Consider the following 20,753-nt stretch of genomic DNA (forward strand, 5'->3'; position numbering starts at 1 on the left):
TTTTTATTAGCAAAGGTGGAATACAGGAATAATAACCATCTTTTATTATATATACCCAATGTTATCTGTATCTGTATGAGCCTGAGTCCGAAGGACAGGTACATCGGAGCGTGATACAGGGCGTGATACATAAGCACACATGATAAGATATTTATCACGTATTACAACAAAAACAAAGAACAGTAATCATACACATGAATCATGTAGAACGAATAACGCAGGTAAATCATGTAAATATGTCAATTATGGAATGTTCTCGTGTCTCTCTGTGCAGTCATGAGTGTCGTCTTCACTGATGTCTCACTAATTTCATTGTGAGACTCGCGTTGTAGAATTCTCCCTGCTCGGGAGGCTAAAACTCTCACCTTCATCAGACATCTTGGTTGAATGAAACAAAATGATCTGGATCCTGCACTTGTCACCAGGGTAACACAAAAAGGGGGTGTGTCATTGGCGGGGTTGATAATGGGAGCTTCTCAGAACACGGCGCCATTTCTGTTCCAACTGCGCTGAACTACTGAATGAACCTTTAATGTTTTCAACATTTTTTAAATTAATTTAACCACAAACAGCAACACATCCAGGTACAGATACTATCAAAATAAATATAAAAATAGTTAAGCTATCAAACTTACAATTTATGATGATTTATGTAATGAATTTAAAGCCTGATTTATGCAGCTGCAGATCTGTAACTCTGTGTCATACAATGACGTTTGTGACAGTTTTAAAGTTCTCCGTCTCTGGATTATACTTTATTCTGCATTAATTTGACCCTCAACAAGCTTTTCTTTCTACAATCATCACCTCCATGTTGTAAATGTGTGGCCTTTTCTGATCCATTTTTAATCTGTGAGCGCTGTAAAAACTGTTATAATATGATGGGAGACGAAGGATTGAAAGCAGAAAAGTGTCAAATCACGGCCTTTTGTGTCTGATTTAACAGGTGCACATCAGGCTGCGGGTCCAAGTCTGAACACGTTGTGAAAAAAATAAACGGTCTGTCTTTTAATCACAGAAATGACTCCGGTCCCACTTTCCTCAAATCGGCGAGTGTCATAGCTGAACTTTAATTTGTACCTCTGTTACTGTGCACATCCTGACTGCTCGGGGTTTTTAATGGAAACACATTGAGATCGGACGAGACATTTTCTACAGAAATCCACTGTTCAAAATTATACACAGTGTTTATTACATGGAAAACAATACAAAAACTTTGGGACTTTTTTTTTGTCCAGTGACTGAATATCTAGTTTATACAATGACTGTTTGTTTAGTTGAGTTTTACTGGACATGGGACTGAACAATAAATTTACCTCTCAAAACTTTGATGATGAAGTCACTTCCATCCCACATGGCCAACTTTATTTTCCCAAATGTTTCTTATGTTCAGATCTGAAGGGAATCTGTGTACAACCCCAATTCCAATGAAGTTGGGACGTTGTGATGAATGTAAATAAAAACAGAATACAATGATTTTCAAATCCTCTTCAACCTATATTCAATTGAATACACCACAAAGACAAGATATTTAATGTTCAAACTGATAAACTTTGTTGTTTTTTTGCAAATATTTGTTCATTTTGAAATGGATGCCTGCAACACATTTCAAAAAGCTGGGACAGTGGTATGTTTCCCACTGTGTTACATCACCTTTCCTTCTAACAACACTCAATAAGTGTTTGGGAACTGAGGACACTAATTGTTGAAGCTTTGTAGGTGGAATTCTTTCCCATTCTTGCTTGATGTACGACTTCAGTTGTCCAACAGTCCGGGGTCTCTGTTGTCGTATTTTGTGCTTCATAATGTGCCACACATTTTCAGTGGGTGACAGGTCTGGACTGCAGACAGGACAGTCTAGTACCCGCACTCTTTTACTACGAAGCCATGCTGTTGGAACACGTGCAGAATGTGGCTTGGCATTGTCTTGCTGAAATAAGCAGGGACGTCCCTGAAAAAGACGTTGCTTGGATGGCAGCATGTGTTGCTCCAAAACCTGGATGTACCTTTCAGCATTGATGGTGCCATCACAGATGTGTAAGTTGTCCATGCCATGGGCACTAACACACCCCCATACCATCACAGATGCTGGCTTTTGAACTTTGCATTGGTAACAATCTGGATGGTCTTTTTCCTCTTTTGTCCAGAGTACACGACGTCCATGATTTCCAAAAACACTTTGAAATGTGGACTCATGAGACCACAGCACACTTTTCCACTTTGCGTCTGTCCATTTCAAATGAGCTCGGGCCCAGAGAAGGCGGTGGCGTTTCTGGATGTTGTTGATGTTTGGCTTTCACTTTGCATGGTAGAGTTTTAACTTACACTTGTAGATGTAGCGTCGAACTGTGTTAACTGACAATGGTTTTCTGAAGTGTTCCTGAGCCCACGTGGTAAGATCCTTTACACAATGATGTCAGTTTTTAATGCAGTGCTGCCTGAGGGATCGAAGGTCACAGACATTCACTGTTGGTTTTTGGCCTGTTATGGACTGTAGATGATGGAATCCCTAAATTCCTTGCAATCGAATGTTGAGAAACATTGTTCTTAAACTGTTGGACTATTTTTTTTTCATGCCGTTCACAAAGTTTTGATCCTCGTCCCATCCTTGCTTGTGAACAGCTGAGACTTTTGGGGATGCTCCTGTTATACCCAATCATGACACTCACCTGTTTCCAATTAACCTGTTCACCTGTGGAATGTTCCAAACAGATGTTCTTTGAGCATTCATCAACTTTCCCAGCCTTTTGTTGCCCCTGTCCCAGCTTTTTTTGGAAATGTGTTGCAAGCATCCATTTCCAAATGAACAAATATTTGCACAAAAACAAAGTTTATCAGTTTGAACATTAAATATCTTGTCTTTGTGGTGTATTCAATTGAATATAGGTTGAAGAGGATTTGCAAATCATTATATTCTGTTTTAATTTACATTTCACACAATGTCCCAACTTCATTGGAATTGGGGTTGTATTTCTGGAGGAGGCAGTTCTCAAAAACTGAGCAACCATGCAAGAAGGCGAAAAGTGAGGGAAGTCACCAGGATACTCAGACAACTCTGGCTGCGATTAGAGTAATGTTTTTCTGTTACATCACTAGTTATACAGGGAAGGATTTTCTCCAAATGGATTTTGGTTCCAGCTTGTCTGCATAAACATGTGAGACTTGGGCCTGGATATGATCAGTTTTCATGAATGTGATTTCTTGATCTCATAGCTGTTTGTATACTTAGTTGTGGGGGTTTTTGTGTCTTGGTTTTGGCACTTTGTTCATGCAGAAGGACGTTTGATAGAGTCTTCTGTTTTTATGTCATGTGCAGGTACGTGGATGACGTCATCTCTCGAATTGGCAGGATGTTTCCCGATTTGACCATCGAGTTGTTCAGACCCAACGGGACGTCTGCTGTGCTACTGGTATACACCAGCTATAACAAACTACAGTGGTTACAGTGGTACAAGTTTAAAAAAATCCGTACAAACAAGTAGGGCTGCAGCTATCAATTATTTTAGTAATCGAGTATTCTATCGATTATTCTGGCGATTCATCAACTAATCCGATAAAAAGTACTTTTGCGTTTTTAACAACATCAACAGTCCAGGGCTCTCCCTAAGCAATGGCACAGTGTTGCTGCGTCATCACGGAGATTGTCAAATTTACTGTACCCCTTTCTGTTTTCCTGGGTAATCATTTATTTTTTCACATCTTTACAAGTTTTGGATCTTTCCCGGTGTCAGGAGCTCAGCCAAAGTCTTGACATTTTGCTGAAATGGCGATGGGATGTGGCTTTCTGTTATTTGTTTTCCCCAACTTGTAAAATTTATCCATTTCCAAATCCCTCTTTATCTGTGATTCAGCAGATGCGTTTCAGCTGGAGGTTTAACATGCAGCCTCGCAGTCAGTTTTTTTTATTATTATTATTTTATTTGAGTTTCCGTGTTTGTGAAGTGTGTGTTGCCCAGAAAAGCGAAAATTGATTCCGGTTTGATGAACAGGGGGTAGGCATGCGTGTCTTCTGCTCTCGCAACTTTTTGTCTCCTTAACAAACCCAGCCGACTTATTTTTTTTTTTTTTTTTTGCAAAACATTCTTGGTAACGTTTTAAGTGTTTTTGATACTAAACGCCCCGTCATGCCACCTAAATCTGCCAAGCCGAGTGAGAAAACAACGGAGCCTGAGGTTGCTAGCCCTCATGCTAACGTTAGCAAAGCCGACATAACAGCATTGCTAGCCGAACACAGATCAGCCCTACTGGCCGAGCTAAAAAAACAGCTTCTTTGACGATGTGAATAATAAACTGGACGGACTTCAGAAAGCATCAGACAGCCATGGTAAGTGCCTGGAATCTTTAGAGGATAACGCTGAAACTCTTTGTCAGCGCCTTGCTAAAATGGAGGATTCTTGTGAGACACTACAGGCAGCTAATGAGAAGCTAAAGGCTAAGCTATCGGATATCGAGTAAAGAAATAGATGCTGTAATGCCTGTTTTGTCAGTCTACCAGAGGGGATTGAGGGCCCACAGCCCTCAAAATTCTTCTCACAGCTGCTGCAAGATGTTTTTGGTAAGGACATTTTTCCCTCCCCTCCGGAACTGGATCGTGCACACCGTATTTCAGCCCCTAAACCAGCCTTGGGAGGAAGGCCTCGGCCTGTCATTGTCTGCTTTCACCGCTACCAAAACAAGGAGCTACTGATACGAGAGGCTAGGAGGAGGAATGACCTTAAGTACATGGACAAGCCTTTTCGAATCTACAAAGACTACAGCCCCGAGGTGGTTAACCAACGAAGAGAATACAGGTCTGTAATGGCGAACTTGTACAAGCTTGGTCTGAGGCCTTCACTACAATACCCAGCGCGACTACGCATCACTGAAGCCGATGGCGTACGCCGCACGTTCGGCTCGGTGGTTGAGGCGGAAAGGTTTGTGGAAAATCTTAAGGCAGACTGAACTGTCTTGACACGGGTAAACCATGGGACTATGTTTCATGGAAGTTAAGGCGGTTTATTTTCTTTTTTGTTATCTACCTGACTTTACACATCTATGATGCTGGCATCTTTATTTAAAGAATTGCAAATTCCCTGAATGACGGGTTGAAATATTTGAAAATTGGTGATTTTTTTGTTTTGTTTTACATTTCATACAAGCGGGTTTTAGAAGCTTAGTTGGGATAAATATGGAAGTTTTTCAGTTAGATAGGGTAGGTGTGCTGTTTGTTCTAACAGCTAATGTCACCTGGGGGTTCAGGGGAGGGTTTTTTGTGTTTCACTGTCAATGCTTTGTGACAATTTTTTTTCTTTTTTTTTTTCCTTTCTTTTGTGTACAGCCAATCAAAATGGAGCAAATAAACGTTTTACTGTGTTATCTCCTAATAATCTTATACTGAATTATTTATGGCAACTTCTGTTAATTTAGTTACTTGGAATACTTAAGGCCTGAACCACCCTGTTGAAAGGAAAATGGTACTGACTCATCTGAAAAACATGGATGCTGGTGTAGCTTTTATTCAAGAAACCCATCTTAAAGTTTTAGATAATGTTCGTTTGAGATGTGGTTGGGTGGGGCAGCTCTTTCACTCAACTTTTGCAGGGAAAGCTAGAGGTGTTGCAGTATTAATTAATAAAAGAGTTCCTTTTATTTCCTCCTTAACTTTATCTGATACTAATGGATGCTATGTCATAGTAACTGGTAAGCTTTTTAATCTCAGTGTCACTTTAGCAAATATATACGCACCGAACTGCGATGACCCCAATTTTTTTTCACGTGTCTTTGGCCTCCTGCCCAGCTTAAATTCTCACTTACTTATTATGGCAGGAGACTGTAATTTGTGTTTGGATCCCGTTATGGACCGATCATCTGTAAGAACCGGATACTCAATTACTAAGGCAGCTTCTTATGTACAATCATTTCTCTCAACTTACAGAATATCAGATATTTGGCGTTTTTTGCACCCACTGGATATCAATCAATCAATTCAATCAATTTTATTTATATAGCGCCAAATCACAACAAACAGTTGCCCCAAGGCGCTTTATATTGTAAGGCAAGGCCATACAATAATTACAGAAAAACCCCAACTGTCAAAACGACCCCCTGTGAGCAAGCACTTGGCGACAGTGGGAAGGAAAAACTCCCTTTTAACAGGAAGAAACCTCCAGCAGAACCAGGCTCAGGGAGGGGCAGTCTTCTGCTGGGACTGGTTGGGGCTGAGGGAGAGAACCAGGAAAAAGACATGCTGTGGAGGGGAGCAGAGATCGATCACTAATGATTAAATGCAGAGTGGTGCATACAGAGCAAAAAGAGAAAGAAACAGTGCATCATGGGAACCCCCCAGCAGTCTACGTCTATAGCAGCATAACTAAGGGATGGTTCAGGGTCACCTGATCCAGCCCTAACTATAAGCTTTAGCAAAAAGGAAAGTTTTAAGCCTAATCTTAAAAGTAGAGAGGGTGTCTGTCTCCCTGATCTGAATTGGGAGCTGGTTCCACAGGAGAGGAGCCTGAAAGCTGAAGGCTCTGCCTCCCATTCTACTCTTACAAACCCTAGGAACTACAAGTAAGCCTGCAGTCTGAGAGCGAAGCGCTCTATTGGGGTGATATGGTACTACGAGGTCCCTAAGATAAGATGGGACCTGATTATTCAAAACCTTATAAGTAAGAAGAAGAATTTTAAATTCTATTCTAGAATTAACAGGAAGCCAATGAAGAGAGGCCAATATGGGTGAGATATGCTCTCTCCTTCCAGTCCCCGTCAGTACTCTAGCTGCAGCATTTTGAATTAACTGAAGGCTTTTTAGGGAACTTTTAGGACAACCTGATAATAATGAATTACAATAGTCCAGCCTAGAGGAAATAAATGCATGAATTAGTTTTTCAGCATCACTCTGAGACAAGACCTTTCTAATTTTAGAGATATTGCGTAAATGCAAAAAAGCAGTCCTACATATTTGTTTAATATGCGCTTTGAATGACATATCCTGATCAAAAATGACTCCAAGATTTCTCACAGTATTACTAGAGGTCAGGGTAATGCCATCCAGAGTAAGGATCTGGTTAGACACCATGTTTCTAAGATTTGTGGGGCCAAGTACAATAACTTCAGTTTTATCTGAGTTTAAAAGCAGGAAATTAGAGGTCATCCATGTCTTTATGTCTGTAAGACAATCCTGCAGTTTAGCTAATTGGTGTGTGTCCTCTGGCTTCATGGATAGATAAAGCTGGGTATCATCTGCGTAACAATGAAAATTTAAGCAATACCGTCTAATAATACTGCCTAAGGGAAGCATATATAAAGTGAATAAAATTGGTCCTAGCACAGAACCTTGTGGAACTCCATAATTAACTTTAGTCTGTGAAGAAGATTCCCCATTTACATGAACAAATTGTAATCTATTAGACAAATATGATTCAAACCACCGCAGCGCAGTGCCTTTAATACCTATGGCATGCTCTAATCTCTGTAATAAAATTTTATGGTCAACAGTATCAAAAGCAGCACTGAGGTCTAACAGAACAAGCACAGAGATGAGTCCACTGTCCGAGGCCATAAGAAGATCATTTGTAACCTTCACTAATGCTGTTTCTGTACTATGATGAATTCTAAAACCTGACTGAAACTCTTCAAATAGACCATTCCTCTGCAGATGATCAGTTAGCTGTTTTACAACTACCCTTTCAAGAATTTTTGAGAGAAAAGGAAGGTTGGAGATTGGCCTATAATTAGCTAAGATAGCTGGGTCAAGTGATGGCTTTTTAAGTAATGGTTTAATTACTGCCACCTTAAAAGCCTGTGGTACATAGCCAACTAACAAAGATAGATTGATCATATTTAAGATCGAAGCATTAAATAATGGTAGGGCTTCCTTGAGCAGCCTGGTAGGAATGGGGTCTAATAAACATGTTGATGGTTTGGATGAAGTAACTAATGAAAATAACTCAGACAGAACAATCGGAGAGAAAGAGTCTAACCAAATACCGGCATCACTGAAAGCAGCCAAAGATAACGATACGTCTTTGGGATGGTTATGAGTAATTTTTTCTCTAATAGTTAAAATTTTGTTAGCAAAGAAAGTCATGAAGTCATTACTAGTTAAAGTTAATGGAATACTCAGCTCAATAGAGCTCTGACTCTTTGTCAGCCTGGCTACAGTGCTGAAAAGAAACCTGGGGTTGTTCTTATTTTCTTCAATTAGTGATGAGTAGAAAGATGTCCTAGCTTTACAGAGGGCTTTTTTATAGAGCAACAGACTCTTTTTCCAGGCTAAGTGAAGATCTTCTAAATTAGTGAGACGCCATTTCCTCTCCAACTTACGGGTTATCTGCTTTAAGATGCGAGTTTGTGAGTTATACCACGGAGTTTCACTTATCTCACTTACAGAGTTTAGGTAGCTACTCTGCACTGTGTTGGTATATGGCATTAGAGAACATAAAGAAGGAATCATATCCTTAAACCTAGTTACAGCGCTTTCTGAAAGACTTCTAGTGTAATGAAACTTATTCCCCACTGCTGGGTAGTCCATCAGAGTAAATGTAAATGTTATTAAGAAATGATCAGACAGAAGGGAGTTTTCAGGGAATACTGTTAAGTCTTCAATTTCCATACCATAAGTCAGAACAAGATCTAAGATATGATTAAAGTGGTGGGTGGACTCATTTACATTTTGAGCAAAGCCAATTGAGTCTAATAATAGATTAAATGCAGTGTTGAGGCTGTCATTCTCAGCATCTGTGTGGATGTTAAAATCGCCCACTATAATTATCTGAGCTAAGCACTAAGTCAGACAAAAGGTCTGAAAATTCACAGAGAAACTCACAGTAACGACCAGGTGGACGATAGATAACAAATAAAACTGGTTTTTGGGACTTCCAATTTGGATGGACAAGACTAAGAGTCAAGCTTTCAAATGAATTAAAGCTCTGTCTGGGTTTTTGATTAATTAATAAGCTGGAATGGAAGATTGCTGCTAATCCTCCGCCTCGGCCCGTGCTACGAGCGTTCTGGCAGTTAGTGTGACTCGGGGGTATTGACTCATTTAAACTAACATATTCATCCTGCTGTAACCAGGTTTCTGTAAGGCAAAATAAATCAGTATGTTGATCAATTATTATATCATTTACCAACAGGGACTTAGAAGAGAGAGACCTAATGTTTAATAGACCACATTTAACTGTTTTAGTCTGTGGTGCAGTTGAAGGTGCTATATTATTTTTTCTTTTTGAATTTTTATGCTTAAATAGATTTTTGCTGGTTATTGGTGGTCTGGGAGCAGGCACCGTCTCTACGGGGATGGGCTAATGAGGGGATGGCAGGGGGAGAGAAGCTGCAGAGAGGTGTGTAAGACTACAACTCTGCTTCCTGGTCCCAACCCTGGATAGTCACGGTTTGGAGGATTTAAGAAAATTGGCCAGATTTCTAGAAATGAGAGCTGCTCCATCCAAAGTGGGATAGATGCCGTCTCTCCTAACAAGACCAGGTTTTCCCCAGAAGCTTTGCCAATTATCTATGAAGCCCACCTCATTTTTTGGACACCACTCAGACAGCCAGCAGTTCAAGGAGAACATGCGGCTAAACATGTCACTCCCGGTCCGATTGGGGAGGGGCCCAGAGAAAACTACAGAGTCCGACATTGTTTTTGCAAAGTTACACACCGATTCAATGTTAATTTTAGTGACCTCCGATTGGCATAACCGGGTGTCATTACTGCCGACGTGAATTACAATCTTACCAAATTTACACTTAGCCTTAGCCAGCAGTTTCAAATTTCCTTCAATGTCACCTTCTCTGGCCCCCGGAAGACAATTGACTATGGTTGCTGGTGTCGCTAACTTCACATTTCTCAAAACAGAGTCCCCAATAACCAGAGTTTGATCCTCGGCGGGTGTGTCGTTGAGTGGGGAAAAACGGTTAGAGATGTGAACGGGTTGGCGGTGTACACGGGGCTTCTGTTTAGGACTACGCTTCCTCCTCACAGTCACCCAGTCGGCCTGCTTTCCCGGCTGCTCGGGATCTGCCAGAGGGAAACTAACGGCGGCTAAGCTACCTTGGTCCGCACCGACTACAGGGGCCTGGCTAGCTGTAGAATTTTCCACGGTGCGGAGCCGAGTCTCCAATTCACCCAGCGTTGCCTCCAAAGCTACGAATAAGCTACACTTATTACAAGTACCATTACTGCTAAAGGAGGCTGAGGAATAACTAAACATTTCACACCCAGAGCAGAAAAGTGCAGGAGAGACAGGAGAAGCCACCATGGTAAACCGGCTAAGAGCTAGTAGCTGTGTTATGCTAGCGGATTCCTAAAAACACACAAAGTGAATAATGTGTAAATAATTTAGAGGTGATTCACCAGAGGGAGTGCTTTAGTTAAGGCACGTGAAGATTACACTGTGAAACAAATCGTTATCTAGTTAACTAGATCAATCTAACTGCGCAGATTAAACAGCTAACAGATACAGCAATAGATAGACGATACTCCTTTTTTTTTCCAGTGCTCATCAAACATATAGCAGGATTGACTATTTCTTTACTGATAATAAATTAGCTTCACAGATAAAATTATGTGAGTATCAACCTATTGTAATATCTGACCATGCCCCCTTAATACTGACTATGGATATACCTGGTGTAGAGTCTCCCCGACGGCTTTGGAGATTTAATTCTCTTTTGTTAAGTGATGACAATTTTATAAAAGTCATCTCTGACCAAATTTCTATGTTTATAGAAATCAATATGACGCCGGATGTCTCCAGCTCATCGGTCTGGGAGGCTCTTAAAGCCTATCTTCACGGCCAGGTGATATCTTTCGCAGCCAATAAAAAATGTGTTTCTATGTCAAAACAAAAAGAGTTAGAAAAGCAAATAGCATATTTGGATCAAAAGAACTCTCAGAGCCCTTCCCAAGACACTTACAAAGAACGTTTGAAACTTGGAGCATAATATGATATGCTCACTTCACATTCTATAGACTATTTGCTGTTAAAAAAATTGGAGTGACATTTACGAACATGGAGATAAAGCTGGGGAAGTTCTAGCCCGGCAACTGAAGTGCGCCAGGGCCAAGCAAAAAATAAATGGCATTACATCTAGGGATGGGGGGATTGTTACGACCAACAGGGTATAAATGATGCCTTTCATCAATACTACTATAACTTGTACAGTTCGGAAAATGCTAATGATCCTAATCTTCTCTCTGATTTCTTTAGTAACCTAGAGATCCCATCATTGTCCCCGGATGAGGTCTCCGCCCTGGATGCACCTTTACAACAGCAGGAGATCATGGCAGCAATAAAATCATTACAGTCTCGCTGTTCACCAGGCCCTGATGGACTGCCGAGTGAGTTCTATGCCACATTTGCTGAAAAATTGACCCTGATTTTGGCTAAATTATACAAAGACTCTCTTACCAGAGGTGTTCTTCCCAGTAGTTTGAACCAGGCTTGTATAACACTGCTTCCAAAAAAGGATAAAAACCTCCTGGATTATGGTTCGTTTCGACCAATCTCACTTTTAAATTCAGACTATAAAATATTAGCAAAAGTCTTGGCTAACCGACTGGAGAGAGTACTACCCAGTATCATCTCCTCAGATCAGACAGGTTTTGTTAAAAATAGATGTTCCTTTTTTAGTATTCACCGTCTTCTCAACATAATGTATACCCCTAGCCAAGCAGAATCTGAATGCCTTCTATCCATGGATGCGGAGAAGGCATTCGATAGAGTAGAATGGAAATACCTATTCGAAGCTCTGCGTAAGTTTGGGGTTGGTAACGCTTTCTTATCCTGGGTGAAATTACTCTATGCCTGTCCTTCAGCTGTGGTACTCACAAATAATTACTAATCAAAACCGTTCCCTCTACACCGTGGAACCAGTCAGGGCTGCCCCCTCCTCTTTGTCGTGGCTATTGAGCCGCTGGCGATAGCCATAAGAAACAATCACTCTATCCATGGCATTTCATGATTTGACACTGAACATAAATTGTCACGCTTTGCCGATGATCTCCTGCTGTACGTATCTAGGGCAGAGGACACTATCCCTCCCATTCTGGAACTATTGGATATATTTGGGCTTGTGTCAGGTTATAAACTGAATTTACGTAAAAGAAAGCTATTATCTTTAAATCTATCTGATTCAACATTAGCAAAAATCAATGTTCCTTTTAAGACTGCTGCACGTAGTTTTGTTTATCTTGGAATAACTGTGACAAAAAACTTCAAGCATCTTTTTAAAGAAAACTTTACTCAACTACAACTTAATATACAGCAAGATTTGTCAAAATGGGCATCACTTCCTCTTTCATTAGTAGGGAGAGTGAATGTTGTTAAAATGTCTGTATTGCCCAGATATTTAGATTTGTTTCAAAGTCTTCCTGTGTACATTCCAAACACCTATTTTAAGAAACTAGACCGGGTTATTACATAATTTCTCTGGAATAATAAGAAACCACGGCTACGCATGGAACATTTGCAAAAATCAAAGCGAGATGCATTCCATTCTGAGAGATGACTCCCACCCTCTTCATGGTGAGTTTCAGCTGCTCCCCTCAGGTCGGAGATTCAGGGGACCAGCTTGTAAAACTAAACGTTGCAAAAACAGTTTTGTACCAGCAGCCATCAGTGTTGTAAACAAGTAACAGAAACTTAAATATAACTTATGTATTTATTTTTTGTATAGTCTCTTTTACCTTGTTTTTATGAACAGCACATTTTTTTTAATTTATTTAGTTTTTATCCTTTTGGCTTGGTATGGTATGTTTTTAGACTTTTTATCTACTGATGTTTTAACTCATCTTGCTTTCATTCTACTTTGGGGCCATCCTTGTGTTTTTTTTTTTTAGCTTTTTTAACACTGTTGTCGCTTTGTCTTGTTCTGTGTTTTGCTGTGTGTTTACCAAACGAGATGACTCACTCACTGTAAACTAATTTTACCCAAGGGTATAATAATAAATTGAATCTGAATCTGAATCTGAGATGGAAGCTTAGCCCTACCAAACCTCCGTTATTAGTACTGGGCATCCAATTTATGTTGTTTGTCTTACTGGATGCACTATCAATTAGACGACACTGGCCCTGCCTGAGTGGAAATTGAGAAACTTTCTTGTGATTCATTCACACTGTCGTCTGTTGCTGGTGCACCAATTCCGTTATCAAAAAGCTTGGCAATTGACAATCCCATAATTCATAACTCTATCAAAATCTGCTTCCAGTTTTGAAAGCATTTTGATTTGTTGAGAATAGGCTTTGGCTGCCCAATAGCATTTAATTATTTTTTTCCTCCTCTAAATGATGCTACATTTCATGGCTGGCAGAGATGTGGGCTGAGACTTTTGAAAGATTTATTTATTGAAAATACGTTTGCTTCCTTTGAACAGTTGGCTAATAAATATAATTTACCTGCATCCCATTTCTTCAGGTATTTGCAGATTCGGCACTTCCTTTCGGTTTCTATTCCAGGATTCCCTAATAAACCCCCTAATAATGTAATCGATGATATTATGTGTTCCAATCCTGTCAAGAAAAAATCTATTTCTGCAATGTTTGCCTTAATTACATGTTTGGGCACCTCTCCCATGACTGCTATTAAGCGGTCCTGGGAACAGGACCTTCAAATTAGTTATACCGAAACAGACTGGGAACATTTCTTAGAGAAGGTCAATTCGTCCTCCATGTGTGCAAGACATTCGCTTATACAGCTTAAAATTATGCATAGAGTACATCTTAGTAAATCAAAATTGGCAAAGATGTATCCCCAAATTGACCCAACCTGTGAAAGATGCAAATCATCTGAGGCCACTTTAATTCACATGTTTTGGCAATGTTCCAAAATCCAGAGATTTTGGGAGGGTGTTTGTGAGGCTTTCTCTTGCATATTTGGGGTGAGGATAAGACTTGATCCAACCTTATTTTTATTTGGGGTTGTCACTGATGGTTTGATGCTATCGGCTGGAGCTCCAAAACGTATTGCCTTTTCGACATTGTTAGCACGACGTTTGATACTTTTGAAATGGAAGGACTCTGCCCCACCCACAGTGTCACACTGGATTAAAGATGTACTGTTTCACCTTAAACTGGAGAAGATAAGGTTTGTCCTGAGGGGCTCTGAAAATAAATTTTACAAAGTGTGGAAACCTTTTTTAACTTTTTTTGACCAGCCATCTACACAGGTTCAGGTGTAACAATTTTATTCTTATTTTATTTAAATTATGTGGCTGACTGAGCTATAACTGGTCCTCTGTATTGCTGCAAAACTGTTAATTTACTTGTTTGACAGTGAAACGGGGTGTTCTTGTCGGGGTGGATTTTTCTTTATTTTGTGTATTTATTTTTGTATTGTAATTTTGAAAATCAAAATCAATAAATATATTAAACACCAAAAAGCGAAAATTAAAAAGCAAAGCACTCAGTGCAAGTCTGAGCAAAACACAGAAGCAAGAGTGGACTTCTTTCAGAGACTGTCAGTGTGTCCGGGGACGGTGATGTGAGGGCAGTACTGAGCCACTCACACCAGGCAGAGAGAGGCAGCCACCTGCCGCCTCGCGAATAGCCACTCCCCACGTAGAGTGGAGAGCAGGCAGCGGACAAAACTGTGTTAAAAAAAAAAAACAGGCAAACATGTTGCTTCACTTTAAATGCACAATAAGCTATTTCAGATGATCAGTGTGGACCATTTTTCTCCTAAAAGGTTTTATTTCAGTGTGTGTCCCTTTGGAAAGCTGTAGCTATTGTGCTCATTTGATTAGAGCTTACATGGCTTATGCATGCTCTAGTCTTCTTCTGTTTGTTTTTCTGGGGATGTTACAGCGCCACACACAGGCCTGGCTTATTTGCTACAATGTCAGTACATACACTCAACAAAAATATAAACGCAACACTTTTGGTTTTGCTCCCATTTTGTATGAGATGAACTCAAAGATCTAAAACTTTTTCCACATACACAATATCACCATTTCCCTCAAATATTGTTCACAAACCAGTCTAAATCTGTGATAGTGAGCACTTCTCCTTTGCTGAGATAATCCATCCCACCTCACAGGTGTGCCATACCAAGATGCTGATTAGACACCATGATTAGTGCACAGGTGTGCCTTAGACTGCCCACAATAAAAGGCCACTCTGAAAGGTGCAGTTTTATCACACAGCACAATGCCACAGATGTCACAAGATTTGAGGGAGCGTGCAATTGGCATGCTGACAGCAGGAATGTCAACCAGAGCTGTTGCTCGTGTATTGAATGTTCATGTCTCTACCATAAGCCGTCTCCAAAGTCGTTTCAGAGAATTTGGCAGTACATCCAACCAGCCTCACAACCGCAGACCACGTGTAACCACACCAGCCCAGGACCTCCACATCCAGCATGTTCACCTCCAAGATCGTCTGAGACCAGCCACTCGGACAGCTGCTGAAACAATCGGTTTGCATAACCAAAGAATTTCTGCACAAACTGTCAGAAACCGTCTCAGGGAAGCTCATCTGCATGCTCGTCGTCCTCATCGGGGTCTCGACCTGACTCCAGTTCATCGTCGTGACCGACTTGAGTGGGCAAATGCTCACATTCGCTGGCGTTTGGCACGTTGGAGAGGTGTTCTCTTCACGAATGATGCGAAGGAGATGTGTTGCACTGCATGAGGCAAATGGTGGTCCCACCAGATACTGACTGGTATCCCCCCCAGTAAAACAAAACTGCACCTTTCAGAGTGGCCTTTTATTGTGGACAGTCTAAGGCACACCTGTGCACTAATCATGGTGTCTAATCAGCATCTTGATATGGCACACCTGTGAGGTGGGATGGATTATCACAGCAAAGGAGAAGTGCTCACTATCACAGATTTAGACTGGTTTGTGAACAATATTTGAGGGAAATGGTGATATTGTGTATGTGGAAAAAGTTTTAGATCTTTGAGTTCATCTCATACAAAATGGGAGCAAAACCAAAAGTGTTGCGTTTATATTTTTGTTGAGTATATGTGCTGGACCAACGTTACTTTGTTTCCATCCCATATGAAGAATGCAAAAAGAGGCGGTGTGCCAGGCACTACATGGTGCCAGACCCTCCCAGTCTGTTTGACGGCCACGTCTGGCCCATGTATCCAAAACACAAAAAGATTACTAACATTATTTTAGTTTTAGACAAATTTAATGATAATTTGTTAATATCAAACCATCTCTTTAATGTTGTCATTTCAGTTCCTAAGCCAGATAATAATTGTTGCAGATTTTCTCCTGAACAAAACAGGTTTGTATCATCTTCAAAGAGAACTGCTTTAAACACATCCGAAACTTTACGTAACTCATTGATGTATAAAATACAGATGATAAGAACAGTAGTCCCCAAGTTTAACAAGCTGTTTCTGGTTTTGTAGGTAAGTTTTAATGTGGTTCAGAGCCACCCCTCTGATCCCATACAGTTCCATCTTTTAAAATATGTTGTGATCAGTTGTGTCAAAAGACTTTCTTAGGTCAATAAATAAACCTAATATTATTTCCCTTTGATCTATATGTTAATTGATCTCTTCTGTTGAATCAAGCAATGCCATTCCAGTGGACGTTTTCACTCTAAAACCATATTGACTTTCATCAAGCATGTTGTGGCGTTCTATAAATTTATCCAGTCTGCTATTGGAAAGCTTTTCCAACATCTTTGAAAATTGTGACAATAGAGATAAGGCTTGTAGTTAGTAAAAAGATGCTTGCTACCAGATTTAAATAAAAGTATCACTTTTGCCACTTTCATACTGTTAGATATATTTGTGTTCAATTATGGTTTTCTTTATTCGTTTTCTGTACTTCTTTTGGCATTAAGGTAGTTATTTTATTTAGGGTTATACTTTTAGTTTCATTCTTATTCTCACATTCCTTTGTTCTCTCTTGGTATGTGCATGTAGAACTGGATTTAACCAGTTTGTACCACTTAGGATAAAGAGAGTTGGGTTACAATTAGAAATCATATGTCTTCCGTTATTGCACGGGCCTGGGCCAGGGGGACGGACGTCCCTTGAATGCCCACGGGGGCCAATAAGAGAAGGATTTTGAGAAATAAGGTCCGCCTCTGTTACGCATATGTAATCCTGTATAAAAAACTGCTTGTATCCATTGTCCGGGGTTCTGTAAGAGTGGATCTTGTTTGTAAGAGAAGTTCTTGCAAGGCCCAGGCCTGATTATTTTTGCTGTGACTTTGATTAAATTTAAAAGTGCAGAATAGTTCGAGTTTGTACTTGGGGCAGTATTACAGAAAGAACTGGGGGAAGAATTAACAATACCATTTGGAGCAATTCCATTATGAAATATTTATTAAAAATATATGATGATGGTTTTGCAATTTCAGTAATTATTTGCTTTACTAAGGACATATGTACATCATTATGATCAGTTGACCTTTTACTTTTACATGTACTAACTATATTAATCATTTCCCTTTCATCCACTGGGCCAAGAAACGTGTGTGTTTCTGTCAATTAATTGATGGTTTTCCCATGGGCTGTGGAATTTCAGCTGCCAGATCTGGCCCACCCACTGATCTCTATATAATACTGGATCGCTCATTGGCCATTATTTTTGAAGCAACCGGCCACTATATTACCACTCCGATGTCCCGCTTCTGAATGCAAGTGGCTTATTAACTCAACATGTGTGGCCACATGCTGAGTTTTGTGTTGAACAAACTATTAGGTCTACTTGTGCATAGTTTTGGAGCTTTAGGTCTTGTTGCTACAAGCTTTATTACTATATTAGGCTGAAGCTCATAGAGCTGTGTGTAATAAATGTTGTCATTGCAGGGAAAACTAACTCCTGTAGCTAGTTAAGTGGTGTTTTATTCTTTTAGTGCAACTATTTAAAAAAAAAAAAAAAATACACTATTTCTGTGTTATCCGTCATGACTTTTGTTATCCATCCACTTTTGTTCATGATTATTCTTCTTCTTTCCCTTTTGGCTGTCCCCGTTAGGGGGCGCCACAGCAGATCAATCGTCTCCATCTCACCCTGTCCTCTGTATCTTCCTCTGTCTCACCAACCACCTGCATGTCCTCCCTCAGCACATCCATGAACCTCCTCTTTGGTCTCCCTCTTCTCCTCCTGCCTGGTGGCTCCATCCTCAGCATCCTTCTCCCTATATACCCTGGGTCCCTCCTCTACACGTGTCCAAACCATCTCAATCTCACCTCTCTGACTTTGTCTCCAAACCGTCCCACCTAAGCTGTCCCTCTGATATGTTCATTCCTAATCTTGTCCATTCTCGTCACTCCCAAACAGAATCGCAACATCAGCTCCGCCTCCTGTCTTCTTGTTAGTGCCACCGTCTCTAAGCCGTACAACGTAGCTGGTCTCACTACTGTCTTGTAAACTTTCCCCTTCACTCTTGCTGATATTCTTCGGTCACAAATCCCTCCTGCCACTCTCCACCCACTCCACCCTGCCTGCACTCTCTTATTCACCTCTCTACCACACTCTCAATCAATCAATCAATTTTTTTATGTAGCGCCAAATCACAACAAACAGTTGCCCCAAGGCGCTTTATATTGTAAGGCAAGGCCATACAATAATTATGTAAAACCCCAACGGTCAAAACGACCCCCTGTGAGCAAGCACTTGGCTACAGTGGGAAGGAAAAACTCCCTTTTAACAGGAAGAAACCTCCAGCAGAACCAGGCTCAGGGAGGGGCAGTCTTCTGCTGGGACTGGTTGGGGCTGAGGGAGAGAACCAGGAAAAAGACATGCTGTGGAGGGGAGCAGAGATCGATCACTAATGATTAAATGCAGAGTGGTGCATACAGAGCAAAAAGAGAAAGAAACAGTGCATCATGGGAACCCCCCAGCAGTCTACGTCTATAGCAGCATAACTAAGGGATGGTTACTCTCCATTACTACATACTTTGAACAGTTGACCCCAAATATTTAAACTCATCTACTTTCACCACTTCTACTCCTTGTAACTGCGCTATTACACTGGGCTCCCTCTCATTCACACACATGTACTCAGTCTTGTTTCTACTGACTTTCATTCCCCTTCTCTCCAAAGCATATCTCCACCTTCCAGACTAGACTCAACTTGCTCTCTACTCTCACTGCAGATCACAATGTCATCTGCAAACATCATAGTCCATGGGGACTCCTGTCTGATCTCATCCGTCAACCTGTCCATCACCACTGCAAACAAGAAAGGACTCAGAGCTGATCCTTGGTGTAATCCCACCTCCACCTTGAATGACTCTGTCATTCTGACTGCACATCTCACCGCTGTCACACTATTCTTGTACATGTCCTGCACTACCCTAACATACTTCTCTGCCACTCCAGACTTCCTCATACAATACCACAGCTCTTCTCTTGGCACCCTATCATAAGCTTTTTCTAAGTCCACAAACACACAATGTAACTCTTTCTGTCCTTCTCTGTACTTCTCCAACAGTATTCTCAGAGCAAACATTGCATCTGTAGTGATCTTTCTTGGCATGAAACCATATTGCTGCTCACAGATCTTCACCTGTTTTTGAAGCCTAGCTTCTACTACTCTTTCCCATAACTTCATGCTGTGGCTGATCAACTTTATGCCTCTGTAGTTACTGCAGCTCTGCACATCACCCTTGTTCTTGAAAATAGGAACCAGCACACTTCGTCTCCACTCTTGAGGCGTCCTCTCACTTTCCAAGATTTTATTAAACAATCTGGTTAGAAACTCTACTGCCATCTCTCCTAGACATTTCCATGCCTCCACTGGAATGTCATCTGGACCAACTGCCTTTCCTCTCTTCATCCTCTTCGTAGCAGCCCTCACTTCTTCCTTACTAATCTCTTGTACTTCCTGATTTACTCTCACCACATCATCCAGTCTTTTATCTCACTCATTTTCTTTATTCATCAGCTCTTCAAAATATTCCCTCCACCTTCTCAACACACACTCCTCACTTGTCAGCACATTACCATGTGCATCTTTTACCACCCTTACCTGCTGCACATCCTTTCCAGCTCTGTCCCTTTGTCTGGCCAATCGGTACAAGTCCTTTTCTCCTTCCTTACTATTCAACTTCTTGTACAGCTCGCAATATGCCTTTTCCTTCGCTGTTGCCACTTCTCTTTTCGCCTTACGCCGCATCCTTGCTACTTTCTTCATCTCTCCGACTATCCCAAAACTTTTTCGCCAACCTCTTTCTCCTTATGCTTTCCTGGACCTCTTCATTCCACCACCAAGTCTCCTTGTCTTCCTTCCACTGCCCAGATGTCATACCCAGTACTGTCCTAGCTGTCTCCCTCACCACATCTGCAGTATTTTTCCAGTTGTCCAAAATTGCTTCCCCTCCAACCAGTGCTTCTCTCACCTGCTCGCTAAATTTCACACAACAGTCTTCCTCCTTCAGCTTCCACCATCTGATCCTTTGTTGAGCTCTCACTCTCTTCGTCTTCTTTACCTCTAAAGTCATCCTACAAACAACCATCTTATGCTGTCTAGTGACACTCTCTCCTGCTACCACCTTACAGTCTGTGATTTCTTTTAGCTTGCATCTCCTGTAAAGAATGTAGTCCACCTGTGTGCACCTTCCTCCACTCTTATATGTTACCCTGTGCTCCTCCCTTTTCTTAAAGTAGGTGTTCACCACAGCCATTTCCATCCTTTTTGCAAAATCAACTACCATCTGTCCTTCCCTATTCCTATCCTTGATACCATATCTACCCATTAGTTCCTCATCACCTGTGTTCCCTTCACCAACATGCCCATTGAAGTCTGCTCCTATCACCACTCTTTCATGCTTGGGCACACTCTCCACCACCTCATCTAAC

At 40.9% G+C, this 20,753-nt stretch overlaps 1 protein-coding gene across 1 annotated transcript in view; it reads left to right on the forward strand.

Annotated features, from left to right (window-relative positions):
- Nucleotides 1-20,753, forward strand: part of med27 (mediator complex subunit 27) — a 71,400-nt gene that overhangs the window by 27,119 nt on the left and 23,528 nt on the right. The window contains exon 4 of the mRNA XM_034171435.1: nucleotides 3,317-3,410. Within this exon, the coding sequence (XP_034027326.1) occupies nucleotides 3,317-3,410 (94 nt within the window). The remainder of the gene's footprint in view (nucleotides 1-3,316; nucleotides 3,411-20,753) is intronic.

Source organism: Thalassophryne amazonica, chromosome 5, assembly GCF_902500255.1.
Source record: "Thalassophryne amazonica chromosome 5, fThaAma1.1, whole genome shotgun sequence".
NCBI classification, from domain to species: Eukaryota; Metazoa; Chordata; class Actinopteri; order Batrachoidiformes; family Batrachoididae; genus Thalassophryne; species Thalassophryne amazonica.